Here is an 18,342-nt window from a genome sequence, read left to right on the forward strand (position 1 = left end):
ACAGTTCTCACTGGAATCATAGGTTGCCTGTCCTCCTCTGTTATTAATGCCATCTTCTTCCCTGCCTTTTTTTTTTTGATAAGTTGCTTGACAAGTGATATCGCTCTGAATTGATAGACTTGTGAAATTTCAGTGCATATCTGTTAAATTGGAAAAGCATAATAAGAAATTTGTTTGGAAGGAAAAAAAGTGTTCACTTGGGGGAGATGTTCCTGCTGTACACTCCGCATATTCCAATACGTTTGCTTATTCCAGTCTTTTCTAATTTTATTTCTTTCTTCCTTTAGAGTGTGGAAAGAAGGAATCATTTTATAGCTGCTGGGAGTCAAAATTCCTTGTCAATTTACTGGAAATCACCCAAAGAGCTATATTATGTCTACTGCTGCAGTAGAAGAATAGTAAAGGCAGCAGAATTGCTAATAGGCTTCTGGAAGAATGGACAAAACCTTCAGTTTGGGGGAATAGCCCGTTAGGCATGTTGTAGCAAAAGCAAATGTGTTTCCTGGAACCTTGGGCAACAGAACCTTCAGATTGGCAGGTGAAAATTTGTCTTCTCTTTTCTCAAGGTATAGGCACCTACAGCATAAGTTGCATGGTGCATTTAGCTGTGCATCCTGAAAGCTGGGAGGGTACGTTAGGTGATACAGTAATGTCTATCCAGTACAATCCAGTAACCCCCCAGCAATGAGGGGTTAGAGGACTTGTATTTTGATCCGAGATTCTACTGCATTCAGTGTAACTCAAACTCTGCAGAAATGCATTGCTCCACCTATTTCTGAAACAAAACCTCTTACTGAACTTCTATTAATATATAACTGGCAGATACATGTTTTCAGTGATTGTCACCTATTCTGACAGCCTTTCAGTTGAAACTGGGTGTAAAGTTTTCCTAAATAACTATGAAGAATATGTGTTGTTTCTAGAAAATCTGAAGGACTCTCACCTTGTATGAACCTGCCTGGGTCTTGAGATTTTTAAAAGAGGACTTCTCTTCTGTTCCACCACCCACAAAGGCACATTTTGAGGGGACACAAAGGACGGCCATCCTAGTGGCTGCTTCCAGGTTATGGAACTCCCTTCTCAGGGAAGCTAGGATGGGCCCTTGTCTGTTGTCCTTCTGACAACAGGTGAAAACACATTCATTCAGATACACCTTGGGTCACTGACTGATGCCTGATTGGTCTTTTCATAGTGGATGTTGGGTTTCTTTTTGATCGTGTTTTTATATAATCCAGTCTTTGTTTTAATGTGATCATTTATTGAATAGTAGGCTATATTGTCACTTGATTATGGCTTTTTTAAAATGTATACAGTATTTCTAAATTTATGCTGTAAACTACTTTGGGTCCTGCAAGATAAAAAGGAGGGTGATAAATTAATAAATTCATCCTTTATTTTCTGTCTGCACATGAAGAGACAAGGTTTCTGCCTAAAACTGTGGGTTGTTATAAACATTGCAGCTTCCTATGTGCTTCAAAAATAATCTTCCTTCAGCAGATACATAAGCATGGATGAGTACACTCAAGATACAGAGTTATCACAGAGTGAGAACAGTGTGTTTAACATACTAAAAGTTTAATGTGCAATAGGCACACAATCAGAATATTATATGGGGTGTGTGTGTGTGTGTGTGTAAAAGGAGAAATAAAGAGACAGAAATCAGTTCTACGGTGCTAAAGGAAACTCTCAAGTTGCTTTAGTGCCAGCCACTTCAATTAAGGCATTTATTCTTATACTGAGTAACTAAGTGTGTTAGTTGTAGCTCACTTTATACAACAAATCTGAGTGCTGCATCAATGTGTTAATTTCAGTTGTTTTTCTGACTTTATGAACAAGCTATAATGAAAGCCTTGACAGAACTTTGGGAGTTCAAGGAAAAATTCAAAAGTTGGGGAAGAAAAGGAGGACATGTATTTCACTAGGCACACAGACACATGTATACTTGGAAAGTTTTATTTAAATGTTTTTAAATAACTGTATTCTTTCCTGATAAAGCAGCTTTGAAATCACATTCTTCTTAATGCTGTGGCAAACACATCTTGATGTCTTTGGCTTTTTTTCTTTCTATAACTGATCATTAGAATATCCAATACAAAAATGTATATTTACCAGAAAAATAAGCATATAATCCACAGATTAATCCCTAAACATCATAGTAAAACCTTTATCAAATGATTTATACATGGATGAGACAAAATCTTGTGCATATTGCATATACACACTAGTAGCTCAAAGCAGTGCTTTAGAATCACTGAGAAAGCTGTACAAAGCCAGAATAGGATATTCTACTGTAACATTACTATAATTCACTAATTTCACTACTTGTATCTTTTACAATGTATACAATACATTGTGGATAAAAACTCTGCCTGAATCTACAGATTGACACTCATTTCTATCTAACAGCAAATAAAATTTTGTGATTGAACAATATTTAATTTACTAATTAAAAATTAGTCATTTCTGAGATTTAGTGTCACTGTACAATCAGTACTTTGATAAATTATTCCCTTTATAAAACACACAAATTTCTTCATGCACATCAAAAATTGATATATAAAAAATCCAAGAGCAAAGTTTCACATCGCTTAATTTGCACAGAGTGCATCATACATCTGGAAGCAGCATTATCAAAAAGAAATGAATCTAAATAACATTTCCATTTGTTCAGATTCTGTAATGCAATACATACAACAGTCCTCACATCTCAGTTAGACCTTGTGTCAAAGGGTAGCCAAAGATTCAATGACAAGCTTAGGAGATTTTACAGCTGTTTCTGGTGCAGTGTTTCGGAGGGCTCTGGAGCGGACGGATGATTTTGGCTTTCTTCAGGCTGTTCCTTTTGTTGTTGTGGCTGGTAGTAAGGGAGTAGGAACGACCATGCATCATCCTAGCATTGAGACCATTGGCCATAGAGAATGATTTGAGATGGCTTCTTAAGGCAACAGGAAGTGGCAGTTTGTCAACAAGGTGCACAGGGGTGCATGAAACTATGGCCCGGCAACAGAGATCTTGCAAGCTCAGGACTTGAACAAAAAACAAAAACAGGTAGATTAACCTTAATAACAAGATGATTATGCATAGCCACATGGTGGCAGTACACGCAACTAAGTACTGTACATAGTACAGTATTTTTAAACCTCTTTTATCCATTTTATTTTCATTGTTTCGGAAAGTTCTTCTAGTTTTATCAATTGGAAGCTTCTCAAAATGTCAAAACCAGAAAATTTGGCAGTGACAGCTTCTAATCTTCATAAGGTTTGAGCCAACAGATCCACAGATCCTTTTTTAAAAAATAAAATTTGGTCATGGACATGAGATATCATCATTTGAAGTATTGCAGGACCACATTTCCAAAAACCTTAGGAACAAAAAAATGCTTATTTCTAGTCATATATGTAACCCAAGGCAGGAGTCAAGTGAAATAATAGTTATTCTTTATAAGTATTGGGCAGTAGATGCCCTCCCTTTCTCCTTTCCTCTTCCTCCCCCAAGTAGCAACTTGTTAAAATTATTTGGGGGTGTGACATTTTTTACTCCATCGACCTCCCCTCAATCTCAGGAAAGGAGAGGCAGATTCATCAGCCTTGCATAAATACAATTTGTGGTCCAGGAAGATATAATACTAGTTGCCTGACAACTCACTCACTCTCTCTCTCTCTCTCTCTCTCTGTGTTTTCTGCAAGGCAAGGGCAGCCTTGGGAATGGATGCTTCCACCCATTACTCCCAAGTTCCTAATTCCAGCAGGATTTGAAACAAGCATTTGAACTTGGTTTGTAAAGCATGATGAAGAAGGGTAATGGTTATTGTTAAGCAAGGTTAGCACTAATACAGATGCAGTATTAAATTACAATTAAAACAAATGAGGAATGTGTGGAAGACATCTGTTACTAAAGCTAGCTCACAGTTTTTACCCTTTTATACAGCAATGCGTTTTTACATCAAATCTCAGACCAGCAAAGTAGTTTAAAAACTAAATGCCCATGGGAAAAATATTTATTCCCACCTATAATCAAAGTATTTGTTGGAACAAATCTTAAGGCTGGTATATAAAAAGAATGCAAAACACTTTTTTCATTACTTACCTTTGTTCGGCCTCCATAGTCGGTCCATCCCGTGTCTCATTAATACTATCCTTGCAAGTTCTGTAAAGGACTCTGTGATGTTGAAATTACAGAGCGGGCTTACTTCAAAGAACGTCATGCCCAATCTTTCAGCATATGCCTGAGCTTGCTCAGTAGACACTTGCCGTTTGAAGGCCAGATGTAGGCGATTGCCAACCAGGATTTTCGGTACACCAGGAGCATGCTGAGTTAAAAGAAACAGCAGTATGTTGCTTTCCAAGTCCACTGGCCTTGCCTTCAACAAAATACAATTGGCAGAACAATCTAATGGGAGCAGAGGAAGGAGAAGTGGCAGGAGAATCTCTTTTTTTCCCTATGCCCTGCCAGGCTCGCAGCAGACAAGTGGGCTGTGCTTGTCATTTACAGTTGTCACTGTTCTCGTTTTTGAAAATACATTTTCCTTCCACTGTCTCCAGCTCCTGGCCTGATTCTGGGCCTCAGTCACACAGGAATTAAATAATGAGCACCAGCAGCTGGCTGGTCAGTGCAGTTGGTCTCAGATTCAGCAAATGTACTCACTCTGTGCCTGGCACCCTAAGTACCAAGTGCATCAAGGATAGTACTGCAAAGAGCACTCTGTAAGAAGTGATGCTGTAGTTATGAAGGCTTGGCTGATGTCTACCTGATATTCAAGGAAGCCAACAGCTTTGGTTGGGTGGGGAGCCACAAATACCAACAGAACATCCAAGTGTGACTTTAGGTCCAGGACCATATTAGACGTCATCACAATTTTTATTACGCCTAATTAAATCTGGGCAACTAGGCTAATAAAATATTGGCACAGTACTGAAACTACTGCCTTTGGGCAGGTATTAAAAAGGCAGAACCACACATTGTCGCTATATGACAGTTATCCTTTTAGGCATCCTTCAGTCTCGAAACACTAACTTGCTCTGTATGGAGGACTTGGAATAGCATCTAGTGTGGCTGAGAAGGCCAATTCAAGAGTGACAATCCCTTCCACACTGAAGACAAATCCAATCCTGCAATCCTGAAATATTCTGATTCATCCTGATTCATGCAGATGTGAAAACATACAGGAGGTAGGGCCCTCTCTGGTTGTCCACTGCCAAAAAGCAAGGCTGGTTGATGTAACCTCTGCTTGGTTTTATGAACAACTTAATAAAAGTTGGTTACCTACTACCAGACTGGCAGCTGACTACCAATCATGCACCATGGCAACTAAAGCAGTCTTATTTTGAGAACCAGGAGAGAATTAGAGTAATATTGGGCAAGATAAGCTGTGTCATCTGGCCCTACGCCAGTGGTGTCGAACTGTGGCCCTCCAGATGTTCTTGGCCTTCAACTCCCAAAAATCCTGGCCAGCAGAGGTGGTGGTGAAGGCTTCTGGGAGTTGAAGTCCAAGAACATCTGGAGGGCCACAGTTCGACACCACTGCCCTACGCTATCTGCACTTCTCAAGGCAAGCTCCTTCTATCTCAAAGAGCACTTATATGTTCTCTAACCACAGCTGGCTGCTCAAGACCCTCACAAACTGAAGTCTTGATAGCAATTGCTCAAGAAACATCTCTCAACATCTGGTAAAAGCGAGAAAATATATAAGCAACCATGGCAAAGGTTGGCCAGCCAAGCAGAAATTATGCCAGAAGTTTGAATTTAGTAATGATGTCTAAGATGAACAGGACTGCAAACAAATATCACAGCAGTCTGTTGTTGATGAACTCCCTCTAGGTCTGCTGAGTCTTGGGAGAATAACTTATCTGTTGCTCAAACCTCAAAATACATTGTACAGATGAGATGAAGGCAGAAGAGAAAGCTCTCTACTATAGTGCAATGGGACTTATGCCATCCTCATTTGGATTTGCCATAGGTCCTCAGCCATTCCTGCCATAATCACCCCATGTATTCCAGAAATCTTTTGATGAAGAGGAGGTAGTGCCAGAGATGAGGAAGTCTACTGATTTCACTTTTACCCATCACTGAATTTAGTTCACCCACTTAATTAGTTCACCCACTTAATGAAGAACCTGCAGGGCCTGGTTATATTCATAACAAAAAATGAACTGAACAACATTCTCAACATTTATACTGACAAAAATCTTCAAGTACAGGTATCACCAGCATGGAGGAGGATCATGTTGCACCTGCCTGCCATGTAGCTGCCAAAGATGAGGAGCCTGTCATAAGACAAAGAGCTGGCAATCCTAATTCAGCAGTAGAAATATGGCTAAGTATACTTTATTTAAAATTAGACTTTTAAAAGCTGAGAACCATAACCTTATGGGCAAATCTGATTTCTGCCAGACTTCAATTTTCAAAATCGCAATTTCTTTCCATCAAATTGATGAAGACATTTGCAAATTCTTGAAAGAGATTTTCACTCATCCATCATTATTAGTCATGAAAGGAGCCTCCCTGAAGAATGTGAGGACTGTAAACACATTCCAGTGTCTCCTCAGTGAAGACAGCAAGCTGTTGGCTGATCGTTTGACTCTGGATTGCTTTCAACACTTAACGAAGAAGAAGGTGTAGTTCAATAACTTTCTGTAACTCTATAAGTTATGTTCAGAGATGTGTCTTACCTCATCAATCTCCTTTATCCATCGATCAATGCCATCAAATGACCAACGATTTGTTATATCATATACCAGTATCACACCCTGAGTGAACAGAGAACACTGGATTACTCTGACATGTAGCTAAGACATGCAATGTATTGTACAAATTTGTACAATAATCTTTCTATTTAATGAGCAGGAAATGAAAGCTAAAACAAATTTTAACATTTTATTGAAATAATGTGGTTCTGGTTGTTCAAAGCATGCTCCCTTACTAACTGTGTGCACTTCTATTTGTAAGCAGTATAATTAATAAAGTTTTAAACCTTATTGTATCTCTTTCACTCTCAACTCCACATTAATTCATCCTATAGTAACAACATATTTCAGAGGTGCTAGCCTTGTTCTTACCTGGGCTCCTCTAGAATAAGAACGAAAGATGGTGCAGAATCTGCCTTGTCCAGATGTGTCCCTAAAGATACACCAGACAATTCATTTATCACATTTATACAATATATTACATTAACATTTCATGCATCATCTATGAAGCTGCTTTATAAGAAATCAGACAGTTAGTCTAGTTACTCTGTATTGTCTAGTCTGACAAGAAGATTTCAGCAATACTAACTGAGTCCTTCTGAGGAAAAAGTCAGGGTATAAATACAGTATATGAAATAATAAATAAATAAATAGTTGAAGTGTATACATTTAGGCCGAGATCCATTGGTGTATGTCTACGAGTATGCTGTATATCCAATACTGTACCTCTGTATCCAATACTAGTGGAACCAGGGCTCTCCCCCTCCCGTCACCCTTGCTGCAGCCCTTCACTCTGGCAAAAACAAGATCCAGAGGGTTTCCCAGCCCTCCTAAGCAGTTTTTAGGGTGCACAGGGGGCTACAATAAGGAGGGGAGACCACCGATTCTGACAGAAGCAGCAGAATCCAGCAGAAATAAACCACTGGCTAATAATCTTTCATGTTTTTATTCTGCCTAAAAATGCTAAAGAGCCCTAAGCTTCAATATGCTTTACAAACAAACTGTCATTTTAAGGAGGACTCTCCTTACAGGCAACATGAAGTCTACATATATGCCAAAAATCATGCTACCTAACCAAAGGATTAAAAACAAGTGATGAGCATAATAATAATCAGATTTCACATATTTAAATCACATTTCAAAATGTTTTTAATACAACAGTGTCTCTTTTTAAATGGTTTATAATAAAACCTAACCTTAACAGAAACAAGCACATTCAAAGCATAATGTTTATGCTTTGTGTTCTACCATCTACAAAGCACACTGAACTACAGTATACAGATTGGGTTCTTTTTATTTACAGAAATTATCAAAGCAACTGGAATAGGGAGACTGACTTTGGACACTAATAATTATAATGGGTCATGTTATAGGGCTCCCGAGGAGAAGACAGTTGGGGATCCACTGGTAGATCTTGTGTGATTTATGACATGTCTGCAATGGGTTTCTCACCCCCTTTCAGCAGCTGAATTTTGGCTCCCTCTGTTCTGGCTACAGTAGATCCTTCAAATGAAGAAAACCCTTGTGAGAAGGAAGTAATTTTGTGTGTTGTGTGTGCACAACAGTATTATGGACCCAGTTCTGGGAAAGTATTTGCTGACTTCAATACACAGCTCATTGAGACATCTGGCTTTTATTTTACATTTTGCATATGTATTTTAATTCAACCATTGTTTAATTAATTTAGAATGCTATCTTGAAATTTTGTTAATAAAAGGCAGTGTATAGATATTTTAAATATATATGTAATACATAAACCAGAGGTTTTTAAACAGATGAAAAGAAACTACAGTGGAACCTTGCAAGACGATTACCCCGCAAAATCGTTTTTTCGCTAGACACTGACTTTTTGCAATCTCTGTAGCAATTGCAAAACAATGTTTCCTATGGGGGAATTTCGCTGGACGATGATTTGGTCTTTGCTTTGCGGACTGTTTGTTCGCAAGATGACAGTTTTTACAGCTGATCGTTGGCTTCGCAAAATGGCTTCCCTATGGTCAATGTTCGCAAAACAGGTGTTTTCGGGACCTATGCTTTGCAAGAAAGAGTTTTTACAGCTGATTGATGCTTCGCAAAATGGCTTCCGTATGGGTGATTTTCGCTGGACAATGACTATTTTCCCCCATTGGAACGCATTAAACGGGTTTCAATGCATTCCTATGGGGAAACACTTTTCGCTAGACGATGTTTTCACAAGACAGTGATTTCAGTGAAACGGATTAACATCGTCTAGCGAGGCACCACTGTATTTTAATTATTATCAGGGCTAGACTACCAAGTGGCAGAATGAAACAACCTGCTTCAAGTAGCACTATGGTAAGGACACAATATTACAGTTTTGAAACAATCACAACACCAGCTTGTGAAAAATTAATATGACTACATCCCCAGAAGAAATGCTTCTACTAGGATTGTTTTCAAAGCAGAGGAGCACAACTGAGACAAATGCATTGCACACACACTTACCAGAGTTGCAGCTTTATTCTGCGGCCATCCAGAAGTATAGTAGTTGTTTTGTAGTCAATACCTGGGGTAAAAGTGAGGAAGAATATTTGAATAATGAAAACATGCCTATTTTTGCCACCACCATCCAGAATAAGTAACTGAAAGAAAACAATTCTCATCATTAGAGGCCAGCAAGTCACCTCCGCTAATGCTGATCATATGAATGAGCAACCTCCAAAATGTCTTTTCCAGAGAATTATGCCCTCTCACAATGTGGCCAAAATAGAATATATCATTCTCAGATTCATCATTTTTTTCCCTTCCAGATATAGTTCAGGTTTGATCTAGGACACACTTGTTTGTCTTTCTAACAGTCCAGGATATCTCCAAAGCTCTCCTCCAGCACCATATTTCAAACGAATAACTGTTTTTCATGCCAGTTTTCTCTTTTGTCCAGCTTTTACATCTGTATGTAGTGATTGGGAACACAATAGCACGAATGATTTTGGTCACTGACATGTCTTTATACTTAATAATCTTTTCTAATTCCTTCATTGTTGCACTTTGAAATATCACCCACAAAGAGCTCAGATAATGAGGCAGGAAAAGTGGAGCTTATAGAGAAAGAACTGCATTATAAGCATCTTCTGTAGTGCAGATACAATTCATGCACAGTAATGCCTCCAAAACATAACCAAGGAGGGCCCTGAAACTACTTCTGAGTCCACATTTCTCAGAAACTAGTTTTGAGCACATGTTTCACAGAAGATGCTTTTTCCTTAAGACATATTTTGAGATTTTTTGTCTTTCTTACAAAAAAAATGCTACTTTGCAGAATAATTTCCAAATGTTCTCCTTTTTTTAAAGTGGTGATGATGGTTGCTTCCCCTACCACCACCACCACCGTGCTCCGGAATGACACAAGACAGAAGGTAGCATGGGTAGCAAAATGGGGTCCATGTTGCCAACACGAACTTAAATATGTGTATGGAGAGACCTGACAGGAATATACAGAGAGTGATTACACATGTCTGTACACAGTTGTGTATTATTTGTAGGGCTTATTAAGTCACTTGCTAGAGAGGTGATGTGGACTGCAGGTGCTTACTGGCTGATGCCAACAGCACCCTTCTGTCACATCACTTCTTAATATCCCTGAAGCAGATCTGCAACTGGGTGAGAGAAAGGTATCTATGGGGTTCTTTTAAAAGATCACTTTTTACAAAACAGTGCTTGGATACTATCTCCATCACCCTAAACAGAGAATGCCCTGCCACTTCAAGATCTCTTTCCAATTTTTAAAAAGTTTTATCTGTACAAAGCAATGACAAATTAATAACTAATCTCTCAAAAAGCACTTTGTAGCTTTATCTCATCATAGGCTTTTTGCAGCACTAGAAGAGATCCTTAAGAGTAAGGATGTGCCACTGGAGACTAAGGCCAAAATCATCCAAACGATGGTATCCCCAATTGCTATGTATGGATGTTATATAGCTTCACAATGAAGAATGCAGGGAGATGAGTGTTCATCCAAAGTCTGGTGTTGAGGAGAGCTTTATTGATGGATGACCAAAAAAGACAAGGAAATGGGCATCACATTGATGAAATCATCTCTGAGTTCTCTCTAGAAGAAAAAAACACTAAACTAAGGCTCCAATACTTTGGCCATCTCATGAGAAGAGAAGATTCCCTGGAAAAGACCCTGATGTTGGGAAAGAGTGAAGGCAAGAGGAGAAGGGGACGACAGAGGATGAGATGGTTGGACAGTGTCATCGAAGAGACCAACATAAATTTGACCCAACTCCGGGAGGCAGTAAAAGACAGGAGGGCCCGGCATGCTCTGGTCCATGGGGTCACGGAGAGTCGGACACGACTAAACGACAATAAGTCTATCATGCTTTGGCCACACCATGAAAAGACAAAGCTCTATGGTAAAAATAATAATGCTGGGAAAAATGGATGGTGGTAGAAGAAGAGGATAACCAAATATGAGATGCGTTGATTCAATAAAGGAAGCCACAGCCATATGTTTGCAAGTCCTGAGCAGGGCTGTCGATATGACATTTTTGAGATAATTAATTCTTAGGTTTGCTGTAAATTGTATGCATCATGATAGCACATAATAATAACAAGCTTTACTTCAACAGTTAAGTCTACTTAAGGTCACATGATAAATTATAAATCCACTAAGCGAGGAAAGGAAGGGTCCTCTGTCTTGAAACAAGTATTGAGTGATCAAGTTAGATTCACAATAATCATTTGGAAAGGAACCATGTTATGTTAAAGTGACAGCAGTCTGGATTTCTCAGTAGTGGAAAACATAATTGTATTTTGGAACAACAATGGATATTCCCATAAGTTCATGAAGATGACAAGGGCTATAAAAAGTGATTGCAGAAATGAATCCGCTGTTACCCCTATAGCTCATTAAGATGGGTAAACTACTCCTGAATCTTATGACACTTTAAATACAGCACTAGCTTTATTTATTTAAAAAATATATATATTGCAATTAATTCACAGAAGCAGTCTGAGATTGGGCAACGTCTTTATTGGATCACAAGAAAGTTAAAAAAATGAGTTTTTGAGTTCTCTGGAACTTGTTAGGCAGAGATGGCATTAAATTCGGGGTGAAAGAACATAGTTTAAAAAATTGGGCCAGATATGAGAGTTTAGATTCTACATAATGCAGCAGTGACAAAGGGATACATTTTGCAGTCTCTCCCTCTATGTACTCTAATTAACCACTTCCCACCAGGTCTGCCAAAAGCCTTTGGGTGAAGCAAGACTTGGGAGAAATTTGGTTGTCATAAAAAACAGCTTTTGCATGAGAATAAACCTTATTGAGGATTCTGTCATCTCCAATCCCTCCCAATTTGGCAATAAATGACTCTTTAATCTAGCAGGACACCAAGATTTATTTATCTGTTTTGTTGATGTGAACAGAGACTTGAGACTCTGTTTCACATTTTTCTCTTTTAAGCCCACAAACAGGTCTTGCCTCACCCAAAGGCAGATCTGTGGGTGATGGTGGTGGGTAGCAGCATTTTGTCTATAGCAGGGAAGGACTGCAAAATGAATTGTTTTTGTAACTTCTGACCCATGAAAAACCTGAACTTTGTTTTGTCTTGGTGGCAGTCAGACTTCCTGAACATCTGGCCCAATTTTTGAACTGTTTTTCTTCACCCCAAGTTTTATACCATCTTTACCTAATGAAGAGTTATGGTATTTCCAAAGAGATAGCTGTGCTAGCCTGTTTCAGTGTGTTGACAAAATTAGCGAGTAAAACGGTACAAAGGAGGGAGAGAGAGAGAAATAACAAATGATGAAATGCTATGACAACTTGAATTTGTTAGTCTTTAATGTGTCATAAAATTTTGACTCTGTTTTCTGTTTAATTTTAGCAACATGGTAGAACATTAACAGCTTGCTTTATTTGTAACCTTTTGGTGATTCAGTAAAGGTATTGCTCAACCTCAAACTTTGTTTCTGGTTTTATACAGCATGTTTTCGCTGACTGCAGCCCATGCACCCAATAAATGGTCAAGTCTGCATTAGATATTTTATTTATATTGTATTGCCTTATGTCTTTTTTCTCATATTGTGAAAGTGTGCCCCTCTCTAAATACTGAGAAATCCTATGGTCTGACAATCTTTTAAAACAGATGAAAGTGTGTCTTCTGATTTATATTTAACCTTGCTCCAACTACAGGTTGAATTTAATTAAAGCTCTTAATATGGATTAGCAGCCACTATGCAAGTGGCTAATCTGTGTTAATTTACCCATTAAATTAATGAAATTGCATAGAATTACCATGCTTTCTGATTACAGCTGGACCTTGGGAACTCCTTGGCCTCTGAGTGAAAGATGCTCATGGTAACTGTCTTCAAGGCAAAGTTTCCATATTACTCGTTTTTGTTTTGATGTATAAGCTGTCTTTAGAGAAAGGAACCAAAAAGCACCGCAGCAATTTTTTCCCATACCATGTCATTAACATACCTCTCTTCTAGTTCAGATCTTAGGAGTGTTTCAGAATGTATATAAGAAGCTAATAAAATAGCTATTTGGATTTTATTTCAGCAGCAACAGCAACAAGTCTACATATGTTTCTCTATCTCTTGTTATGTAGCACATTTTGTAGTTAGTAGAAAAATCTGCAGGTTTATTATTTAAAATTACAGTAGGACTGCAGTATCCACAGGGGATCGGTTCTTCCCCTTCCCCAGCAGATGCCGAAAAGAACTGATACATAGAAACCCTATAGTATACAGTACAGTATATTGCATAATTTCTGGTTCCCTCTATTGGACAGTTCTGGTAATACACCTCTCTCTCTCTCTCTCTCTCTCTCTCTCTCTCTCTCTCTGTGTGTGTGTGTGTGTGTGTGTGAGAGAGAGAGAGAGAGAGAGAGACACACACACACAGAGAGAGAGAGATTTAATATTTTTGGCAGTGGATAAGTGAAACTGCAGGTACTGTACTGATCTCATGAATATGGTGGTGCTACTGAATTTGGAATATACTTCAAACCAAAAATCAGTGGTATAGAAATGTACATATGTGAACATTATAATATTCTGAAGTAAACTATTTTGCTTTAGCAATCTTATTTTACCCAGCCAAAATACCCATCAACCATTTGTTCATCTCCAGAAAGAAAAGAGAATGCTCCTCTGTTTTGATCAGATGACTCCACTTCTTTTACGTCTTTCAATCAAGGCTTTATAACTACAGAATGCTTTTATAATTTAAGTTTGCACCAGGCAACAGAAGCAATTGGAATGAGATTTGTCTCTGGTATCCAGAATCCATAGAGCTAAGCAGCCCAATTCTTTGGATTTACCAACCTGTAGTTTTTGAGCACTATTGTGTGTCAGAATATAGAAATTTTGTAGGCCTGAACCTGAATAAATGTATTATTAACGAGCTGCCATTGTGCACAGATGTGAGTATGCTGAGTCACTCTGAAGATGATGCAATGTCTGGAAATAAGAAGACAACAGGTGCAAAGGATGAAGTCATGTGTCTTCTGATTGGACTAGAAAAGCCATGTATATGTATATAAGTGGACGTGCCTGTGTATCACCCTCTTCCTTCTTCACCATTTGCTGCTGTGCACTATGTCCGTTTGTGTAAAGAGTTCCTGCCATGCTGATGTGATGCCTGCCTGTAAATACCTGTAAATACTGTAAATACAACCGTCTTGCAAAAGAAGAAGAACTTGTTAGTGTCTTCAATAACTGCGTTTTTCCTGTCGCCAAATCCGTGACATTGTGTATGGAGCTGGCTACTTAGCTCAATGATTTAAGTATCTGACTGCAGAACCGTAAATTATGAGTTTGATTCCCCACTGTGCTTCCTGTGAATACAGCCAGCCTGTATGACCTTGGGCAAGCGGCACAGTCCCAGGGCAACCCCAGAAGAAGGGAATGGCAAACCACTTCTCTACCTTGGAAGGGCCACTATAAGCCAGAATTGACTTTATAGTACACAATACAGACATACATACTCTGTATGGAGGAACTTATAAAAACACAGGATAAAAAGGCAGCACTGAACAGGATAAAAAGGCAGCAGTGAGGAACAACAATCGTCAAGAAACTGGAAAATAGGGGATTATGGTTTTGGTTGTACTTTTGAAATACAGGTATGAATGTTTATGCCTGGGATGAGCAGGAGTGGGGAGAGAAAATGCCCATCAATTGGTGATGACATCATTTGTGCCTTATCCCTGTGTGAAAGGAATCTCCAAGGCTAGAGCTCATTTTTGGCAATGAGCTAATTAGCAAAGAATGGTTTCAGCTGAGGAGACGAGATGGGAAAGAGAAGTTATTCTCTTCTTTGAGAAGGTTCAGGGCAATTCAACACCTGATTGAAATGTCCCCTGAAAGAATCTAGAAAGTGGAATGATGGGTATAAAAGTGAGAGAGACGTTACTTAGTTTTAGCCTAGTGTCTCTAAGGAGACTGTTATGCTCATCTGTTGCCTTGCTGCCTGATTTGTATTCTGTGCATGCTCTGGAAACATGCTGGCATGTCGTCTATGTGTAAATATTAGTCTAAGGTCGCTTTCTTATTTTCTTGTGGAAACAGTTCTGGAAGTGTTCTTGCCTCAAAACCTTTTTAATACTTACTTGCTCTATGGCTTTTTGGACTGCTCTGTGATGTTTTGAAACAGTTTTGAAACTTTTTTTTCTTGCAACATCTTTAATAAAATATAAATGTTTATAGCAGCTCGGTTATTATTGGGAAAAGAGGGTTGTTGGTACAGTGGTGCCTCGCAAGACGGTGTTAATTCGTTCAGCGAAAAACGTCATCTTGTGAAAACATCGTCTTGCGAAACGCGGTTCCCCATTGGAATGCACTGAAATCTAATGCTTTCCGATGGGAAAATAGTCATCTTGCGAAAATCGTCCATAGAAAACATTGTCTTGCGAAACACGGTTTCCCATTGGAATGCACTGAAATCTACTTAATGTATTCCAATGGGGGAAAATCGTTGTCTTGGGAAAATCATCCATAGAAAACATCATCTTGCGAAGCGCAACAGTGATCGCAAAAACCAATTGTCTTGCGGATTAATCGTCCCGCGAGGCAATCGTCTTGCGAGGCACCACTGTATTAAAAAGAACTTGGCCCAATCACCTTTGGATGCTTTTACATTTTGTGGTATTTTCATATTCCCACCTCATAGAGTTGGCATAAAGGTCAAGCATGCTAGACGTGGATTTTTTTGTAACTCCCTGGAGGACTGAATAATCAGAGTGACTCAAGGTATTGGGAGGGGTACCAAGCAGGAACATTTTTCCCAGCCAACAGCACATCTAACCCTCCTGCAACTTATCCATACCAGGAAAGCCTGGATAGTGTGACTGAGTGGTTAGTGTGTGCCTCTCTGACACAGCCTAATCTTGACAAAAGCATATTTTCCCCTAGGTGATTTTTTAAAATCGGGGGCAGGGAGATACTGTGCGAAGAGCTTGCAACAAGACGGCAGGTACAGTTTATAATTATGTCATCCCACTCTTCTATCTTAGGCTTTTCTTTGCAACAAAATTTGGCCAGAAAAAAAAATCCGCATAGTGCCAAATGATCCTTCCTTTGTCTGATCTACTGGCCCACCTCCTCAGCCTTCCTGGAGTTGCAAATATTTATGTTTGCACAAGTGGGTGTGACTTCAGTTTCACAAAAGTCCCATCAAATCCAAGAATTCTATGATCTCTGCCAATGAAACAGGAGATAAGCTGTTTTAATGTCCAAGTGCATGCATACACACATGTTAATTCAATTCAGAAACATTCAGGAGAGCATTGCTATAAATGCCTTGAAAATAAATCATAGTAACATCACTTGAAACCCTTGAGGTTTACATTTGAATAAGTTTACTATTGCTGCTCCATGTACCCTTAAAGAAAATTTTGCATTTCAGCATTTCTCCAAGATACTGTCATTTGATAATTCACATACATTCTAAAAATAATGTGGGTTTAGCCTTTCAAGCAATAATTTCAGACAGACTATCATCTGAAGTGCAATACACCAACCTTAGGGTCAGACTGTAAATTAACACAAATGGGTGTTTCCTTCTCTTACAAATTATTTCTCCAGGCACACAACTCTTTTAGTGTGTACAGTACAAGAAAGCTGTACTATATTCCAGCTGACCAGTTAAAAACAAACACAGGGCAATTTATCCAAGGCAGACTGAGGCAAACTTACTTTAAAATAAACATTGTCTTTTCCTCTTAAAGAAGTTATCCTTCTAATAACATGTTAATTGCATTGTCCAATTTGACCCTTAGTAACACTTCCCTGTAAAGAAGTCTACTGTATATGATTTGAGTTCAACCGACTACAAGGTAACTAAATGACCAAAGTGAGAAGATCTGAAAAATGAAAGGAACGGAAGGAACATTAATATAAGGACTGAGGGCTTAGTAACAGCATTGTAATCTGCTGCTCGGTTTTGTTATTTGTTCTTTTATCATTTCCTCCTCCTACTTCTTCTGACTATACTATTCTTCCTATTTCCATTGTAAAAATTCTTATTGTTTTCTCTTTTCTGTCACATTTTGTATAATCTGAATCCACTATTTCAGGTCTTTGCCTCTGGAGCTGTAGAAAGTAAGTTTGCTCCATCACTAGTCCTTCATACAATGGAAACTGGATATCATATTACATCTCAGTCTTCTCTTTTCTAGACTAAACATATTAATTCTGCTCAACTGTTCTGCATACACCTTGATCTCCAGACCCTTTACCATACTGGTCACCATCCTTGGAAAAAATTCTACCTTGTTTATATCTTTCTTAAACTGTTATTGTTACATGCCATCAACATGTACTGACCTCAACAATGCTATTCACCTCCTTCAAACTCAAGGCTGTGGCTTCCTTTTGGAATACCATCTTGTAGTCAGTTTTCCTCTTTCCTTGTTACTTTCAAACGAAGTAGGACAGCCTTAGTTTCATCCATTTTTTGCCTCCAGAGATAATTCAGGCTTGACTTGCTCTAGAACCCAACTGCTCATATTTCTGGAAGTCCAGGTTATCCACAAACCTTTCATCCAGCAACATATTTCAAATTAATCACACACACCCCGTCAGCTTTCTTTACTGTCCAGCTTTCACTCCTGTACATAGTGAGCAGCAATACAATGGTAGAAGCAAGAAATAGACACAATGTTCCAGAAAAAGTCTAACAAAGCGGAAAGGAAGAGCCCATAATTATTCTTTTTTTTTTTTTTTTAGATTTATATACCACCCATGTAGAACGGCTCTACTCTGGGCGGTTTACATATAATATATAAAAAAAACTAAGATAATGTACCTGAGCCTCCCATTGTTGTGCCTGGAGCAGCACTCCCAGGTACTAGAGAGCTGCACCATCATCTAGTTTACCACTACATGAGTTCCCAAGTGGCACTAGGTGTGACAAACCCAGACCTACTGGGATCTGCCACACGTTAACTCAGCTGCCACCAACCATTCCCTATAAGAAGTCACACAGACCAGGGATGGATTTTTAAACAAATAAAGAATAAGGTTTATTTAAATACAACACACAGGGAAAATAAAATAATCAGGTGAATAAGATAAAGTAACGTGGCTTATTCTCATTCATACATGCATACAGTTTGGTTCACACAGAACCCTTAACTTGAAGCACAGACCCTGAACCTATCAGTTCTGGCTAACCAACAGACACCTGAAC

At 38.7% G+C, this 18,342-nt stretch overlaps 1 protein-coding gene across 1 annotated transcript in view; it reads right to left on the reverse strand.

Annotated features, from left to right (window-relative positions):
• Positions 1–1,937: 1,937 nt before the first annotated feature.
• Positions 1,938–18,342, reverse strand: part of RAB40B (RAB40B, member RAS oncogene family) — a 41,573-nt gene continuing 25,168 nt past the window's right edge. Inside the window, exons 2-6 of the mRNA XM_020796358.3 lie at positions 9,150–9,210; positions 7,056–7,116; positions 6,669–6,746; positions 4,087–4,309; positions 1,938–3,026 (exon numbers count right to left, since the gene is read on the reverse strand). Of these exons, the coding sequence (XP_020652017.1) occupies positions 2,755–3,026; positions 4,087–4,309; positions 6,669–6,746; positions 7,056–7,116; positions 9,150–9,210 (695 nt within the window). The 3' untranslated portion in view covers positions 1,938–2,754. The remainder of the gene's footprint in view (positions 3,027–4,086; positions 4,310–6,668; positions 6,747–7,055; positions 7,117–9,149; positions 9,211–18,342) is intronic.

This window comes from Pogona vitticeps, chromosome 2, assembly GCF_051106095.1.
Source record: "Pogona vitticeps strain Pit_001003342236 chromosome 2, PviZW2.1, whole genome shotgun sequence".
Classification (NCBI taxonomy): domain Eukaryota; kingdom Metazoa; phylum Chordata; class Lepidosauria; order Squamata; family Agamidae; genus Pogona; species Pogona vitticeps.